At 43.0% G+C, this 17,086-nt stretch overlaps 1 protein-coding gene across 3 annotated transcripts in view; it reads left to right on the forward strand.

Moving 5' to 3' along the window:
- CHDH (choline dehydrogenase) overlaps positions 1-16,471 on the forward strand; it is a 139,262-nt gene extending 122,791 nt beyond the window's left edge. For all 3 annotated transcript variants that reach the window (XM_086939144.1, XM_086939142.1, XM_086939143.1), the window contains 4 exons: positions 10,598-10,732; positions 13,804-13,946; positions 15,358-15,460; positions 15,879-16,471. In XM_086939144.1, the coding sequence (XP_086795270.1) occupies positions 10,598-10,732; positions 13,804-13,946; positions 15,358-15,460; positions 15,879-16,297 (800 nt within the window). In that variant the 3' untranslated portion in view covers positions 16,298-16,471. The remainder of the gene's footprint in view (positions 1-10,597; positions 10,733-13,803; positions 13,947-15,357; positions 15,461-15,878) is intronic.
- Positions 16,472-17,086: the final 615 nt, after the last annotated feature.

The following is a 17,086-nucleotide window of genomic DNA, read 5'->3' on the forward strand; positions in this document are numbered from 1 at the left end:
TTGGGTCCGTGGTTATGTAGGCATTTGTAGGCGTGAGTGAGGATTTTGAAGGTGATTCTTTTCTCCACGGGGAGTCAGTGGAGTCTTCGTAGGTGTTGGCTGATGTGTGCGTGCCGGGGGATGCCGAGGACGAGTCTGGCGCCGGTGTTCTGTAATGTCTGGATTTTGCGGAGAAGGGACTTGTTAAAGCCAGCATAGAGTGTGTTTCCATAGTCCAGGCTGCTGATGATGAGTGCGTGGGTGACCGTCTTCCTTGACTATGAGGGGATCCTTTTGAATGTCTTGCGGAGGATGCAGAGGGTTTTGAAGCCGCTGGATGGACTCTCTACACAACCTGGTATCAAACCTTAAAACTTTTCCAATTGTCTGATGTAGTGTAAACAACATTAATTCAGACAGCCATCATCTCCCTCATGGAGAAACCTAACCTGGCCCTGTCAAACGCAACAGCAAATCTAAAAAAAATGCGTGCCAAAAATACTGGGATTCTCCCCCATCTTAAAACGAACATTCCTCTTTTCTCCTAAAACCTGTGACACTAGTAGTCTCAACCCATCTGCACGGCAAAAAAACTATCCAAACTGAGCTCCTAATAAGCCTCCACTGGGCATACCAATGCACACATTTTGTTAAACAGAGCCCTCACCCCTTTACCTGTCTGATCCGTTTTTGAACTTGCTAGGTATAATTTCAATGCATTATCAGACCATTCTATGCCCTCTGCCTTTAATCCACTATCTTCACCCCTGCCCAGCAACTAGAAAAACATCCAAAATAGCCATGACATGCATAGCTTGAAAAATAACCTTTCAAACAAGTCAAAACAGAGCTCGGGAAAACTCTTAATTGACACCAGCTTCTCCATTGTCACTGGGACCCTTTTAAACTGCCCTCTCTTATGTTCTTTGGCCCACCCTTGCAACATTCTTCTTCTCATCTCACCTGCTGTGGTTTCATAAGTGTTAGAAATGTTGTATCTAGTTGGCAAAACTTTGCAGCCCGTCAAAGTAGAGACGCTCACTGTAGTCATGGTAAGTAAGTTACACCCTTAGAATAACCTGTGCTTGACCCCCTTGGTAGCTTGGAAAGAGTAGTCCAGCTTATTTCCTGATGGGGCGATTGTTTGGAGGTGCTGTAGCAAAAGGTCGGGCCTGCATTGTAAGCCGCAGTTGTTGCATCAAGTGGGGACCCGCTTCGGGGCAGGCAGCAGCGATGCGTCAAGTTTTGCAATGATACTCCAAAAAGCCTGTGATGTGGTCATTTTGCCACTGGCAAAGCCAAGAGAACGACAAAAAGCCCCACCACCTCTCTCCACCCGGAATTGAAAATTGAGGTGTCCTGGCAATAACTGAATCTAAGCAGGAGCTTAGGTGCTGAAATCACCTCTTCCAACACTACCATCTCTCTGACCTTCTGTTGAGGTAACCTAGCTTATCTGGTCACTGTATCCAGCTCTGAACCCAAGAAGACCAAGCAAGTACTCAGGCCTTCAGTTTCCTCTGGTGCTAATGGAGCACCCAGCTTTTCTGCCATATTCTGACAACCCTGCAGTGCTCTTTTGCATGCATTTGTACCACCTGCACCAACAAACAAGAATTCATCCAAATAATAATTGACTAACTCGTGACCTGATCTGAACGTGAAACACCACTGTAAAAACGTGCTAAATGTCTCAAAAAGCTTGCATGAAATCACTCAGCCCACAGGCAACACTTTATCAATATACAATCGATTTCCAAACTGTGAACCCAACAAAGAAAAGTCAGGGGGATGAACTGGAAGTAATTGAAAGGTTGATTTGATGTCCCATTTAGCCAACTCGGAACTTGGACCTGCTCTTCGCCTTAAAGCCATAGCTACAGAAGCAAACTGAACAGCTGTGTCCTCTAGCAATAAAGTATTAGACAGACAAACCTTTAGGCCAAGAGAGATCATGAATCATTTCAAATTTGCCATCAGTTTTCTTGGGCACTAAAGCTAAAGGGGATACCATCAAACCAGGTAAAGATCAAAATACAAACAGCTTGCCATGCTCCCTTCAGCAACCTCATTCAGTAATTTCTGTCTCGCACTTGTGACTGCTCCCTTGCTGATTTCAAGTTCAACTCAAATTTCCTCTGCCTAAGGCCTTGATAACCCAAACTAAAAACCTCTTGAAACACCCCATTCCAAAATCAAATCCTCTTCTCTGTTGGGATAAAACGCAAGCCAGATGTTCAACTTGTCAACTTTAACTAGAGTTAAAGCCCTTGTTACGAGGCTGAAATTGAACCCCCTATCCCTGCCTTGTACACTGCCACGAAGTTTGCCTGTTCCCACCAAAACACTGCACAGCCACATGCTTTCTCCGACATCGTGCACATTCATGTTTATATTTTAATATTCCCTGTGAAGCTCTAGCAGGTCCCTGGAGTCGCTCCCTGACCCCAGGCACCTGCAACCCCCTCCCGCTCCCATGCCTAACCCACGAGGTGAGTCATCCCAGAAAGGGCTGGTATGGTACAGCCAAACTACTTGCTTTATACGATGCTGGAGGCGACCTTTGTAGGTACATTCACTGTAGCCATAGTTCATTGTCCACCTCTCCCCATAGTTGGTCAGGTTTCGTCACCATCCTCACCCTGAACTCATCGTAATGCAACTAGGCAAAACCACCAAAATCCATGTGTGACGTCCTAATTGTGTCCATATATTTAATATCGACACTAATCTCTCTGTAAACATTTCACAACATGATCTTGCATAGATCTAAATTGCTGGTGTCCACATATCTATTGTGGAAGGAACTCTACGTCTATTATCCAACTCCGATGCCTCTTTGACCCTTCTTTCGACTGTACTTCTCTATGCAACAATTTGTAGACATCCATAAATTCCCCTATCCATATCTTCTTCTTTGTGGCATTAGACAGGTGTGTCCCCCGAGGCATCAACACCCCCATGTTTGGCAGTTTCTTTAAACCCTCCGATTTACCTTTTGTTTCAGAATCTGTGGATTTTGTATCCTTCTCCTATACCTTCTCTGTTGCAGCCTCTTTTTTATGTTAGTGCTCACCACCTGCCTCCTTACCTTTCTCTTTACCTTTTGTATCAGCTAACTCTATTTTTGGGGCCTTTTTGTGTACCCATTCTGATATGCATTGTACCTATTCCCAACTCTCTATCCACTGACGTCACTTTGTCTTTAGATCCTCCCCATTCCCAACTACACCACCACTGTTGCTCGTGTGCACTCTGCCTTTTCACTGTCTAAGGAGATTTCCTTCGCTGATCCCCTTCTCCTTAGGACCCCTCCTACTCCTTTCTCCCCTGTCCTTGTTGGACGTTGTAACTCCAGCTTGTAACACAGCACTACTGCGAGAGACATTAGTTTCCCCTTCCCCATCTCCCGTCTTTTGGTGTTAACTATTTACCAGCGCAGAATCTCCTCATCTTCCAACTCTTCCTCCACCTCATCATAATCTAGTTCACACTCAATTTCCCCCTCTTTGGCGAACCCACTCACCCCCGGACATTCTCCATCACCAACTACACCATCAAAAGATTTTCAGTCAAACTCTGTGATTGACTGGTCCTGTGCAATGGTGATCTTCTCCTCCTGCACTGTCAGGATGGTTGTTCAAAACCTCTCCCTCTATTGCAAGCGGCGCTCCCAGGTCACTTCTAATCTGGCCAGTGACTGGTCTCTCCAACTGAATTTCTTTCAGTCCTGCTCCCAAGGTGTCCTGCAGGCTGCACCAACCTGAGGGATCTGTGGGCCTTGGCCGCTCCTCTACAACTAAAAGTCCACCTTTGCCAGGCCCTTCTTGTTCTACCACCCACAGCCATACCTTTACTGCTTTTCATACATAGCCTTTGTGGCCTGAGCCTCTTCCTCCCCCCAGCCCCCAACCTGACCATGTCCTGATCTCGCCGCACTCCATGGCCTGCCAGAATCACTCTGTTAGAGGCAACAACCAACTGTGCATGTGTCTCCCGGACACCATTTAATGCCTTTTTACTGTCTAGACCGCTTTGGAAATCCTCCTTTTGTGCTTTCCGCAGCTTACCATGACCTGATGTTGTAGAAACCGCTGCATCAAATTTGCCGCTTTGAGGGATTCCTATCCTTGGTGCAGGGGAGCTGCTTGTATTCGAGCTCTTAAGCACCACCTACTGGTTTACGTGAGTGGCCGCGCTCAGTGGCACACATGAGCACTCTACTGGCCCACCCCTCTCACTGCATACAATCAACTTCTCTCCCGAGCCGCCTTCTCACTGGCCGACCACAGTCCCTTCACATACTGGGAGCGAGCGCGACCTCTGCCAGAACATCGAAGCACGCTGTCACTGCCAGACAACCGTAAGTCACCCTTATTATTTCCGTAGCCTCCCACAGATTCCTTACCTTTTGCTTCAGGTTTGTTCAAACTCTGACCCTTTACTTTCGTTTTCTATTGTGGCGGTAAGCATGCTAACACCACCACAAACACATTGCTTGTCACCGACCTTTTTGGGAGTGTAAGGCCTATCCAAGCCTGAGACATAACGCCTGGTATAATAAGGTCCTCCCTTCCTGCATCACACAGCACCTTCAAAGTCTCCCTTACTGCTGCTTCCTTATCAGTCATAGTGAAACCTCCCTCACTCCAACCATTTGTAGTTATGGAAATGCATTTTACTTTGTAACCAGCCAAATCACCAAAAACAAAACCGCCGCTCTGCCTACCAAAACCACAGCGTTCTAAATTTGTGGCCAGCCAACCCCCAGAACTCCAACTGCAACCTATAACCCAGCCCAAGTCTGAACCAACCAATCCAAAGCCCTTGTAGGCCTGGACTGCGCCATCTGCCCGAAGCACTGCATCGTGGACATCCTAGGAATGGCACCCACAAGAACCCCTATTTTTATACTGATTTCTTTACTGTTGTTTACTGACTTTTCTGTCATTGTTCTAATAAATTACAATCAGCTCAGAGCGTTCACCACTGTTAATTTGTCTTCTTGCAATTATGGACTTGATAGGAGGGCGTGTTAGCAGAATGACTTGACGCCCAGCTTTTTCTAACAACATGTTGGCAATAAGGCTGTTTGGAACCTGCAATCTGATCTCACCCAGCAGAGGTAGGAAACAGCCCAATCGCAAGTGACTGCTTTACACTACTGTTGTTTACTCACTGAACTGAACTTAGAGCGCAGGACAAAAATAGCACTAGCATTGGAAAAACTCTCCAAGGCTGACCTTGTTGTAATGTTCCATGCAAGAGACTGATAGCCTAAGGCATTACTTTGAATGTCTTAGGCCAGCGTGCTAAATATGTTGATGCACTATTTTTGTTGCATATCAGATCAGACAGAGAAAACCCAGGGTACAGACGAGCATAATGTCCAGGCTGCAAAACATTATTAGGCCACTACACAGCTTAGAAATTTAGAGGTTCTCATTTTTGCTCCCGTGAACTGTGTTTCTCCTCTCTGAACCAAGATGAAGTAAAGATTGTGTTGCTGGTCCCCCGCCAACTGTGGTTTGAAAACACAGACCTGCAGTTGGTGGGACTTTAAGCTGGACTGTACTAAGCTGAGCACTGTTTATGCTGAACAGGAGTAATCTGCACCTGAGCTTTGATTTGTGCTGCATTTGGCCTCTACACCCCAGTAGGAACTTGCCTGGCCTTATCACAATAGGGACACCCAGGTCAATGGAAGGGGTGGGTGGTATCCGAAGGCGCAATATCCCTAGCGCTAGTTCCTTTAGTTGTGCCTGTTAGAATTTCCTGTCTAGTATTCCTTTTTAAGTGTGTGCAATAGAGGACTTTTCTAAAATAAAGCACTAAGTTGGACAATCGGTTCTTGCGCAGTTAGGTGACTGTTGAGTTTTGAGCTTACTCACCCCACACACCTTCCCTGGATCCTATGATTGCTGCCCAACGCTAACACTGAGAGTGAGGTGCGGGAGTGGTTGTACTTGTCTCTGTTGGGAGAGTGGTAGTAAGTTGGACACTGGGACATGAGGCAAACAATCCCAGTCCGTCCCGAGAGCAGGGGTCCCTTATCCCCCCTACTTGCTCCATGGCCCATCTACCAGGGTCTGACGCCATCTCTACAGCTGCACCGTATCTAGCAAGTCACAGGCAAAACCTCTTCTTCTGATAAGTTGTTAGACCATGTCTTTGCATCCCTTGATTCTCTGACATAGTCTCACCGTGTCATTATCCGATGTAGTATTTGTCTTCCATTTGGAACTTTAAAAAACACCCACCTCAGATATCTGTGCTCTGGCAGAATTAGGCATTTATAAATTATGCAGGCTGAACCCACTCGCATAGTGACTATGGCTATACCACACATCACTGAAATGTTAAGCTTTGTGTACTATAAGGTCACTGGTGCAACCCCCTTATGCCACTGTGCTTCTTACTTCATCATGCCTGTGAGTACAGCAGGTTTCCCTATGCAGCGGACTCATTTCACAAGCTATCTCCCTCTTCTAGAACCTCTAAATGTTTATATTTTGCTGTACGATACATTTTTAGACTTCATTGGGTTGTACAAATCCACACAAAGCAGTACTTTGAACATGAGTGCCTATGATGAAGCATGACGCATTATTGTGTGTGAGGCATCCTCTTCCACTAAGGATGGCTTTCTAGACTTTCTTAGATCCCACATGACTAACACCAATCAGATCTCCATGATCATCCACGCTTTTGTTGCTTATTGCATTTATATTGGCAACCTACTTCTTTTGTGTTTATTGCTGTATGCATTGCCATGACATGACTGACAGTGGCAGCCAAACAGTTGTTTTGGGGTACCAGCGTTTTAACATACACAACATAGCGAGCTATATCTGCCCACCCACTCCCTAGTTTCTTTGCTGAGTGTAGGAGATGTGTAGTTGTACTTGGACATGACTGTTTGGGTATCCCAGTTTGGAGGTCCCTCTGTGTTTATGTAGCGCTCTGGGTTTTGAGTGCTTAGAGGCAGTGTGTTTAGTGGTAGTCAGAAATGTGATGTCCCTTATTTTCCAGACCTATCCACTCACCCACATTTTGGTCTGATGAGGGAGGAGCACCATTGACAAGTTTTTTGTGTATATTTTCATTTCAGCCTCTTTAAAAAGGATGCCATGTTTGCTCAGCCTCTATGGTCATCCATATTACTTGTAGAGAGTCAATGGTTTTGTGTATATACTCAAACTCCCTCTTTCCACCAAACATCTGCTGATAGGTGGTTTTCGTGTAACACAGTCCCATGTTTTCCCAATAAGTTGTGCCAGTATGAAATGGCCTTTAAATTAGGGGTGTGAGAACACCACAACTGGATACAAGACTTGGGGTGGTATGGTGGTGGAGGGCAGGCTGCACTCATTGGCTGATCTGACAGAAGAGTGCGATTTGGATCCAGGACAGTTTCTGCTATATTCTGCTTAATTGAAGGTGGCAGGGAGATTATGGGACTTGAATAGGGACCTCATACAGGTAGCTGGCCCATTAAAATTGATGTTAACCTTGACAGGGTCAGGACGTATGAAATCCAAAATCTATGGGGCCTTGCAGAGCTATTCCACGAGTGCCGGCCTCTGGACTCTTAAGGGGTGGTGAGAGGAGAAGCTGTCCATTGAATTATCGGATGCTGCCTGCTGGAGGTGCTTGATGTCCAGTTTACACCGGTCATCTATCTACACCACACAAAACTCCCACCGGATAGAATATGAAAAATGTGCCTGGGCACAAGAGCGATGAGCCCTATAGGCCACGAGGTTGAGGAAGTCTTTCTTCATATGGTGTGGATATGCCCAGTAATAGTGGGGAAATAGTTACCTCCTGTATATCTGAAATTACCGCTTCTATTTTGCCATATCACCCTGCGCATTGCATCCTTAACTCCGGGGTAGTGAATAAACGGATGAAACATTTGAGGGTGTTTCAGGGCTTAACCCTAATACTAGTGAAGCGTTGCTTCGTCATGTCCTGAAAGGCGGCGACTGGTCCCCTGATCACTACCTGGCAAATAAATGAGGTCCGTTGGTTGTCGGCAGAGCTTTCAGTCCTGTGCGGCGCCAGGGACAAGGAATGGAGATGCAACCTTATGGAACATTGAGATTAATACTTGACTACATTGAGGGCTGTGCTCACTTCACCTGATCAGACTACTGATGACTAGGCATGACCCCTTGTGCTGTATTCCTGTGTGAGAGGTGGACCACCTGACGGGAGATAAAGTTCATGCCTTTCTTGGGAAAGGTGTGGGGCTTGAGGGTGAGCTGCACTGGTTGTTACTCTTGTTGCTGGTTGTACTTTATTATGATTAGCTGTTTCAATGCCTGACTAGGCCCATTTGCCTTCTACTTCTGAATACGGGCGAAGGGCCGATGGTTTACTCAACACTGTTTTTCTTCCTTCATTTGTATGTTCCCGTATAGATATGTTGACATCTGAGCTGACTGTGCCCAAATAGTAATTCAGTATCCTGATGTAAGCAGCACCTGTTATACATAAATCAAAAAAGGTATATGAAAGAAAAAAGAATTAGGGGTGTGATAACTCACCTAATTTTCTGTAGCGTAATTATACGAAATCACTGCAAAATGTATTACAAATATGGAAAATGCATCTCATACTCAAACAAAAAAATACCCAAACAGTTTGTTCAGGTAAAAAATCAGATAAAACATAATTTCTGGTCACTCACATTCAAAACACTGTAGCTCACGTTCGGATTTGTATATTTGTGTGCAAAAATTATCCAAAAGGTCCATCTTCCATAAAAATTTCTCCCCGAAATTACGCGATATGGCTTAATGGTGTAAGCTCAATAATGTGAAATTACAGGAATTATGCCAGTGTAATTCAGATTTTACCCAGGCCTACTTCTAATATAGAGAAATATATTGCCTTAATTCAGACATGAAATATTCCTTTCCACTTGATATCCCTGCTCTCCTTTGCCTTCCACAAAGTTTATCATAGTACTAATCAGTATATCTGAGAGAAAAGTTATGCTTATGTCTGATTGTTCCTGTTAAAATCCATTTGGGACAGGCAAATCTGTGACCGCCTGGCACACTAGATTAACACATTTTACATTGATGGAAGGGCCCAGAAGCTTTATTTGAGGAAACTTTTTAAATAATGTAATGCTCTTGATTCATAGCTGTCAACTGTCCATGTTATTATTGCTACTTTCAACCAGTCAAGGTGTTAAATTTAACTGCACCAAGAATAATGGTATTAGTAGAACTAATTTCCCATCAGAAGTATGGGCCTGCAGGTTCCCTTATTTTTATTGCTGTTGGCGGAAAAAAAACGCGACTACTTGCAAATCCTCCTTCAGGGAATTAAAAGTGTTCATGTTTAAAAGCAAATCAATGTTTGTGTTTCTATGCAGATTTCAGCCCTTTTAAATACCCCTTTTACCCTAAAGTTCCTTCAAGCTTCACAAGTAATGTTGTCTTAAAATAATATCCAGCTTTGAACAAGGTTATTGTCAGTTCTCCTGGACAGCGTACTATTTTTTTCTGGGCCATATATGTCCCTTTGGCCTCTGGCAACGTGATCTTTATATGATGCCCCACTCTGAACAAAGTGAAAGTTCTATTGTGCTTTATAACTCTATTTTTAGCTCTCACCTACTAGACAATACATACTTTGTTGGTTGCAAGACTTATTGTTTGCTTATAGTCGGCCTCGAGCCCGCCCATTGCCTACCATTAATTGGCTTCATTGCCACTTTCATTTGTTTACTTCTTATGCGTTAGCGAATGCGGACTTCCTGTTCTCTTCCTGTGTTTGTGTTGTCTCCTCTCGAGCGGATGCATCACTGAGCCCTTACACTGCTCGCTTTTAAAAGTGCTAATTTTCTTTTCAGTTCAGCACTCTGAGAGTACATGTGTTTCTGTAGTAACCACGCTACGCTGGTATGTTGTAAACCAAGTAGGTTTATTCACAAGTAAGTTAACAGGTGGTAAAACATAACCCCACCAGGAACAGCCTGCTAGCTGCTCAGCCTCTCTCACCAACAGTCCACCCCATTCAGTCACCCAGGCATTCTAGTGAAGGTCCACTCACCAACATTCCATACAGAGTAGACACACACAGGCTGAGCAGCTAGAGTGAAGAAACATAGGGAATGAAACCTCATGTGAGGATACTACAGTTTCCAACTGTCTTCCTCTTGTTTTTCTCTTTCTTCCTTCACCGCACTCTGTGTTCTGGTCTCTTGCTAATTTGCTTCTACCTTTCCCCACGTCGGCATCTAGCCTGTGTGCTTTCTCCCTTCAGACAACACAGTGCTGTCTGTCATTTGATACCCCTACCAGTGCCCCCGTGTTGCTTCCCCCCGTGTCTATTTTATCCTCACGCGAGCCCCGTGTTGCTTCCGCCCTGCACTCCCCATGCTGTGGGTACAGGCATGCCCAGTGTAACACTCCTACACAAAGGAGATGGGTTGCCTGCTCATCCATCCAAATATTAATATTTTGTCCCCATCATATTGCAATCGGACTATACCCCTTTTTAGCCAGCTTCTAAAGTAACAATGCAGTATTTATTTTAAAGAAAATGTCATTTTACGGTGTAGGTGTGTCTTTCACTACCAAATGTTTTTTCCTTATAGGAGTTGGACAGAACCTGCAGGATCATTTAGAAGTGTATATCCAGCAGCAGTGCACTAAGCCTATTACCTTATATCAAGCCCAAAAGCCTGTTCGAATGGTTCAGATTGGTTTAGAGTGGCTTTGGAAATTCACAGGTAATGTACACAGTGTAACAATGAAGTTTAACTTCGATTACTTTCTACCAGTTTATCACAGAACACATTTTAATAGAACACAATAGCTAATAATAATGAATAAAGTACCCCTGGCAGTACATTAAAGGGATATTGCATGTCCCTGAGGACTTTGGCTACCGTATAGGGGATGAGTCCGAAGCCCGGGTTTCTTTATAAGGTCATGGAACTCTGAGGTGAAGTGCAACATCCTTTTAACTTACAAAAAAGGTATTTTATTCCTCATTATGCATGGTCACAACATTTACCTTTCCACAAACCACTGAAATCCTTGCTCCCCTTTTTGTTTCATATGAAAGAGTTGATACCGTTGCAGACATGAAGATGAAAAATAGTCTGGAGTGCAAAATGAACGCACCAACAGCAGTTAGTAACTTGTTGCAAAAATATATTAGAATCGGTTTAATAGAGGTCAGACTGAAAAATAATGATGGAGCTGAGAATGTGTAAAAACAGTGAGAGATTATTTTTCCAGTAATGACCTGCAGCATGCAAAATATAAATATTTTGCTATAAATTTCTCCTCCTTGCTGATCACTGTTTATTTAGAAAACAAATCTGAAGAAGGAAAAAGCCTGTTCTTATTGTTAAAACAGCAGCTGTAACTACCCTGTGCTGGTCCTTGCAGGAGGCATTACGATGCCACAATTCAACTGTAATAACTTATTACATTTAAGCAGCTACCTTATTTTATTACAGGCGACTAGAGATGTCTTGGTGTTCCTGTCATGGTTGCACGGCTTAAGTGATTAGAAATAAAATGAATGGATTCTATGAAATATCATTTAGAGTCTAAAAATAATTGCTTATACACTGGACAGATCATTTTGATGGTGTTCGCAGTGTAACCTGTATTATGCATGTCTTTACAATGTCAGATAATGTGTCACCTCTATAGTCTAAGTTTTGGCCAAAATGGCTTTGGATGGATACATTTAATAGTGGGGACAGAATAGTCCGAGTGAAGAGTCCTTAGTTGTAATAGAGAAAGGGGAGTGGTGAAGATTGTGGTAAGCAACATGTTTTTACCTTTATCATGAAATTGAAAGAACAATCATTTGGTATAGCTGTTGTTGCCCGCTGTGCAGTTCCAATATGGTAGTGTTATTAACGATTTATGTATGTACCAACAAAGGTGTACACAGCATAGCTATATTTTACCAACAGATGTCGAGTACACAGCTTCATATGTTAAAAGTGACCTGCCAGAAAACACAGAAATATACAGATATGTGTGCTAAATTCAAGCACCGGTATGGATGCTTCAGTCTCCCCATATTCTCCAGTCAATATCTACGTACAGTTTGTGTATGACACCACACTTCTCCATGTGACCTTCAGCGGATTCCTGCTAACTTGCTGACCCACTTTAGCAATTGCTACATAAATATCGAAATACTACATGCAACAAGAACATATGCCCAAATTATCTAGTCATCTCACAAAGGCGTGGGTACCCCAAGGCCTGCCAATGACTCTATCCCAACACTTCTCCTTCCACTCATGCCTGCTGGCCAAGTAGACTCGAATGACTTCATCTGTAATGACACGGCTGCACTTGGTATATAAAGATCTTTATCCGGCTGGAGTATCGCCCGTTGTCTCATGGTCACCATGGTAACTCAGCTGAATGCCTCAGTCACTTTTTCCTCTGAATGAAATTCATCTTTGTATGTCTAACTAGATCCAAGATGATGATATTTATCCAAGGTGATGGAATCAAAAGAAGCAGAAACAATCTTGGATTCACCTTACCCCTCTCCATCTATGCCACTCTCTCAACTGTGCAGAATTCTGCTTGGACCTCTCATTTTTCCTTAGTTAAACACCATTTCCAGGATGACTACTTCATAAATCAGTATTCACAGGAAGGTTCTCGAACTTCTAGATATCTGTCAAGGTTCATATGGATACTCCGTGTGTAGCCATTGAAAGGTTGATCATATAACACCAGAACTAAAGTCCCTACATTGGTTGCTGGTTAAATACATGGTTAACTTAAAGTCCCTGTGCACCAACCAAAATGTGTACCACAGAAAAGTCCCAGACCAAATCCAAACTCTTCTGCCTATCTACCGCCCTCCTGGAAGCAGTGATCCAGTAACTACTGGTGCATCACATACATCCGATCTTTTGGATCAATTCAGGTGACAAATCCATCACGTTCTAGATCCCAGGCTCAGATATGCTTAATTTATTTCTAACATTTCTATGAATCCTCCCATCTTGCATGTAGAGTGAAAAGAACATGCAAGAACTTGTAGAATAGAACTACCAGCAGGAGTCCTCCTTGGTGCTGTGCCCTTTTTGGAAAAAAAAACATTTGTTTATTGCCGGCATACAAAGGAATCCTACAGAGTATCTAGCACTTCCCCAGGGTCCTTAGTGACCATTCTACTGCCAATAGGAACCCATGAATGTGGACCACCACGCCACATTGCTATGTGAATTTCACACATGACAGGATCTGAAAGCTGCTTTGACAATCTCACAATTTGGGCATCTGAAACCCGCCACTTTAGCCTCAATGTAGGGAATTTTTAAGGTCTGGCATGGAGATAGCTTTACTTTTTTCGTCAGCCTCTTGTTTTTGAAACAAACTAATAGTACAAATGCATGCATATACCCGTACGTAGGTGCCTTTTTCATCCATTGGACTTTAAAGTTGTTATTAACATTTTGCTTCATCCCTCCACAGCATATAGCATGGGCAGTGGGTTAGCCCATTTCAACCATTGGTTCCCTTGCACTGTGAGGAACTACATTTTGCCTGATCATATGCGAACAGCCGCCTGAAAAGGAGTGCACTTCAGTGCCAGGATAGGGGTGCTTGGGTCTTCGGTCACTCCTGTATTTTTAGATTTTCTTTGTGTTCTCCACCATTTTTTTGTGTGTGCGATTTTTATATGAATAACTTTAAATTAATAAATAAAATGTACACACTTGCTAGAGCCAGCCCAGTTGATTTTGCCAGTGCTTGTTGCCGGTTTAATAAACCATCAACCTGCTTTGTGTTTTACCCATTCCTACAGGAGAAGGAGCAACCTCTCATTTAGAATCTGGAGGGTTCATTAGAAGTGGGCCTGGTGTCACTCATCCAGACCTCCAGTTCCATTTCCTGCCCTCTCAAGTGATTGACCATGGTCGAGTTGCACCAAAACTGGAAGGCTATCAGGTAATCATGATGCAGTCAGTTGTTGAAGTAGTTAATTTGATTCATAAGCTGAGATGAAAACCACATGCTGCTTTTCAATTTAATTGGATATATTAGAACGCTAGCCAAATGCACTTGACCAGTCCAATTCATAAAAATTTTGAGAAAAAGAGAGGAACCTTGGTAAAGGCTTAATCTCCATCATGAACTCGTACATTAAACATGACTGTTCTCCCTGTCCCAGACACGGCCATTTTTAAGCACGAGATTAATTTTTACAAATTTTATGACTCATTACCTGTTTATTTGCTGTCTAATGTTCATCTTCTGCCTTTTAAATATTCAGGTATTTTATATTTTTGTAACAGTTTTTATTAACTGTACAATAAAAAGTTTATCTATCAGTGCTTACCCTGTGGTCCGAGAACCCCTGGGGGTCTTCAAGGTCAATAAAGGAGGTCTGTGTGTTTAAGAAAATTATATATAGTATTAAAAAAAACTAAAATTAATATGGTATATACAATGAAAAAGGCGCAATTAGGAAGTAGTAAACATTTTGTATATTTGACTGTGAATTAAACGAAATATTTTAATATTTGAACGTTTATTCTGTGTATACGTATTTTTTTGTATTTTTGGAGGGGAGGGGGGATTGTTTCAAGGTTCAAATCATAGAAGTTGCTTAGGTTGGGTGTCCCAAACTTCGAAAATTGACTCAGTTGGGGTCCCCGGATTTAAGTAATGATTTAGAAGGAGTCCACAGAAGTCAAAAGGTTAAGAACCTCTGCATTTGATGCTACTGTGAAGTAGAATAAGAACTGTGCCCACAAGCCACGGCACCATCTAATGAAAAATATGCACAGGGATATGCTGAATGTATACAAAGCACGGACACAGGAGAGCGGTTTAATGACCACTAGGGAGTCTGTGGAAAGAGGACACATCCGTATATTGTAAGTCTGTTGGGAAATAAGGTAGAATTGTATCCTAACGCTTACCGAGAAATGCATACTTTTATTTAAAAAAAATTATTTTAAGGCTAGCACGGGAAAAGGTAGCCTCTATAAAGAATGAGCAGTCTGCATTCCGCTACAGAAAAATAACCGCCGAGGGGTCAGCGTTTTGGATTCAGATGACACACGGTTTTCTGTTGAGTTAGTGTGTAAAAGGACAGTTCTTAGGGCGTGGTCGGATCACCATTTTAGGCTTTTTTTCTGTGTCTTTTGCTAATGGTATTAGAAATTGAAAATAATGGAACTTTAAAGAAAACAGTGACTGGAAGAAATGTATGAGCATCTATTTCAAAGAAAGGTGACTGCTTAACCTGCTGTGTTGAATGAACTCTTAAAGAAACTGCATGGGGCTCCTTTGTAAATTTTACAGTCAGAAAAATATGCAAATGCCCTATTCTGATTGACTAAATATGTTACAGGTGCACATTGGAAGCTTGAGGGGCACAAGTGTTGGTTGGCTGAAACTGAAAAGCGCAGATCCAAAAGACCATCCAATCATCGAACCGAATTATTTGTCAACAGGTAAATATTACAAACCGAAAGCAGGAAAAACATTCAAATGTTTTCAAACTTTACACTAACATTGAAAATTATATAAATTGCAGATCAGATGTTTTAGTGCAAGCTGGTAAGGTGAGTGAGTTAACTGTGATAATGGCAAAGGACACGCCGTCACGATGTCTTAAATCCTCTTTATTACCACCCACGCACTGGGCAGCTGAGTTTATAATCCAGCACACACACACAACAAATTTAGGACATCCTTTCGAGACTGATAAAATGAGAACTCGTAAATGGGTAATAGTTACACTTGTAATTAATGGCCCACAAAATGGCAGTCTGAAGTGCTAAGGTTATTTGTACTGAATATTTTTTCCACGTTGCAGTGTTTTGTTTTATACATGCAACATTTTGAAACCTGGTTTGTTTCCCTCTCTAGAACGTGATATCTGGGAGTTCCGTCAGTGTGTGAAGCTCACCAGGGAGATATTTGCACAAAAAGCATTTGACCAATTCAGGGGTCCTGAAATTCGCCCTGGGGATAGCGTGAAGTCAGATGACGAAATTGATGCTTTTATTAGACAAAAAGCAGACAGTGCCTATCATCCTTCCTGCACCTGTAAAATGGGACAGCCTTCGGATTCTGCAGCAGTGGTGGATCACGAGACCAAAGTAATTGGGGTTCAGAACCTGCGAGTGGTGGATGCATCTATAATGCCTAGTGTCGTGAGCGGCAACCTGAATGCACCGACCGTCATGATAGCAGAGAAAGCTGCTGACATCATCAAGGGTCTTCCTTCCCTGCAGGAGGTAAATGTCCCTGTATACCAACCCAAGGACTTAAATTCTCAGCGATAAGCTTTACTTCTGGACCGCGTTCTGAATAATTCATCACCTGCCACCAAGTATGGCGACGACTTCAAGCAACTCTAATACAGATCTGTTTTCAGCATTCATTGAGGTTTTGCACTTGGTATGTTTATGTACTCTTCAATTTGCTTAATACATTATTAAATGAATTTGCTCTGATAATTTCTTGTTGTGCTTAATTTCACGAATATGATGAGCATGCTCTTCACCAGCTGCCTCGGTTGGGCACCGTGGAAGATGAGGTTTAAACAGGTGGCCATAATGCGCAATGTGTGGGCAGACAAGGGGTTGCTGGACTGCAATTAAGGAAGGACTCTGTGTACTCTCAAGGTTGGGTGGGTCAGCCACCAGCTTAGAAGGCGATACAACTGGCATGGGATCGCAGACCATTTGGACACTGTACTACTGAGTTTCAAATACCAAAATTGCACTTTTAAGGCAAACAAACTTTGGCTAAGGGATCTGGCCTTTCAAGGCCGCCCATTAACATTTGGCAGTGCTGTTAGCTTTGCCAGTGAAGAAAGAATTAACTCCCCAGTAGCAGCATGACCATGGCGTAGTCACATATGCGACCAGTCTAGTAAGTCAAAAGTGCCAGTCGTTTTCAGCACCTCCATTGCCTTGAAAAGAGATGGAAAGCATTTGGAATTCAGTTTTTAAAGTCGTGCATTCTGAGAAATGCAGTATTTGGAATAAAGCACTTCATCTTACTTCCCCAAATATTTCTAAGTAAAAGACTTGAGGCTATTGTGATTGTGCTAATGTAATTAATTAATC

Source organism: Lissotriton vulgaris, chromosome 9 (genome assembly GCF_964263255.1).
Source record: "Lissotriton vulgaris chromosome 9, aLisVul1.2, whole genome shotgun sequence".
Classification (NCBI taxonomy): domain Eukaryota; kingdom Metazoa; phylum Chordata; class Amphibia; order Caudata; family Salamandridae; genus Lissotriton; species Lissotriton vulgaris.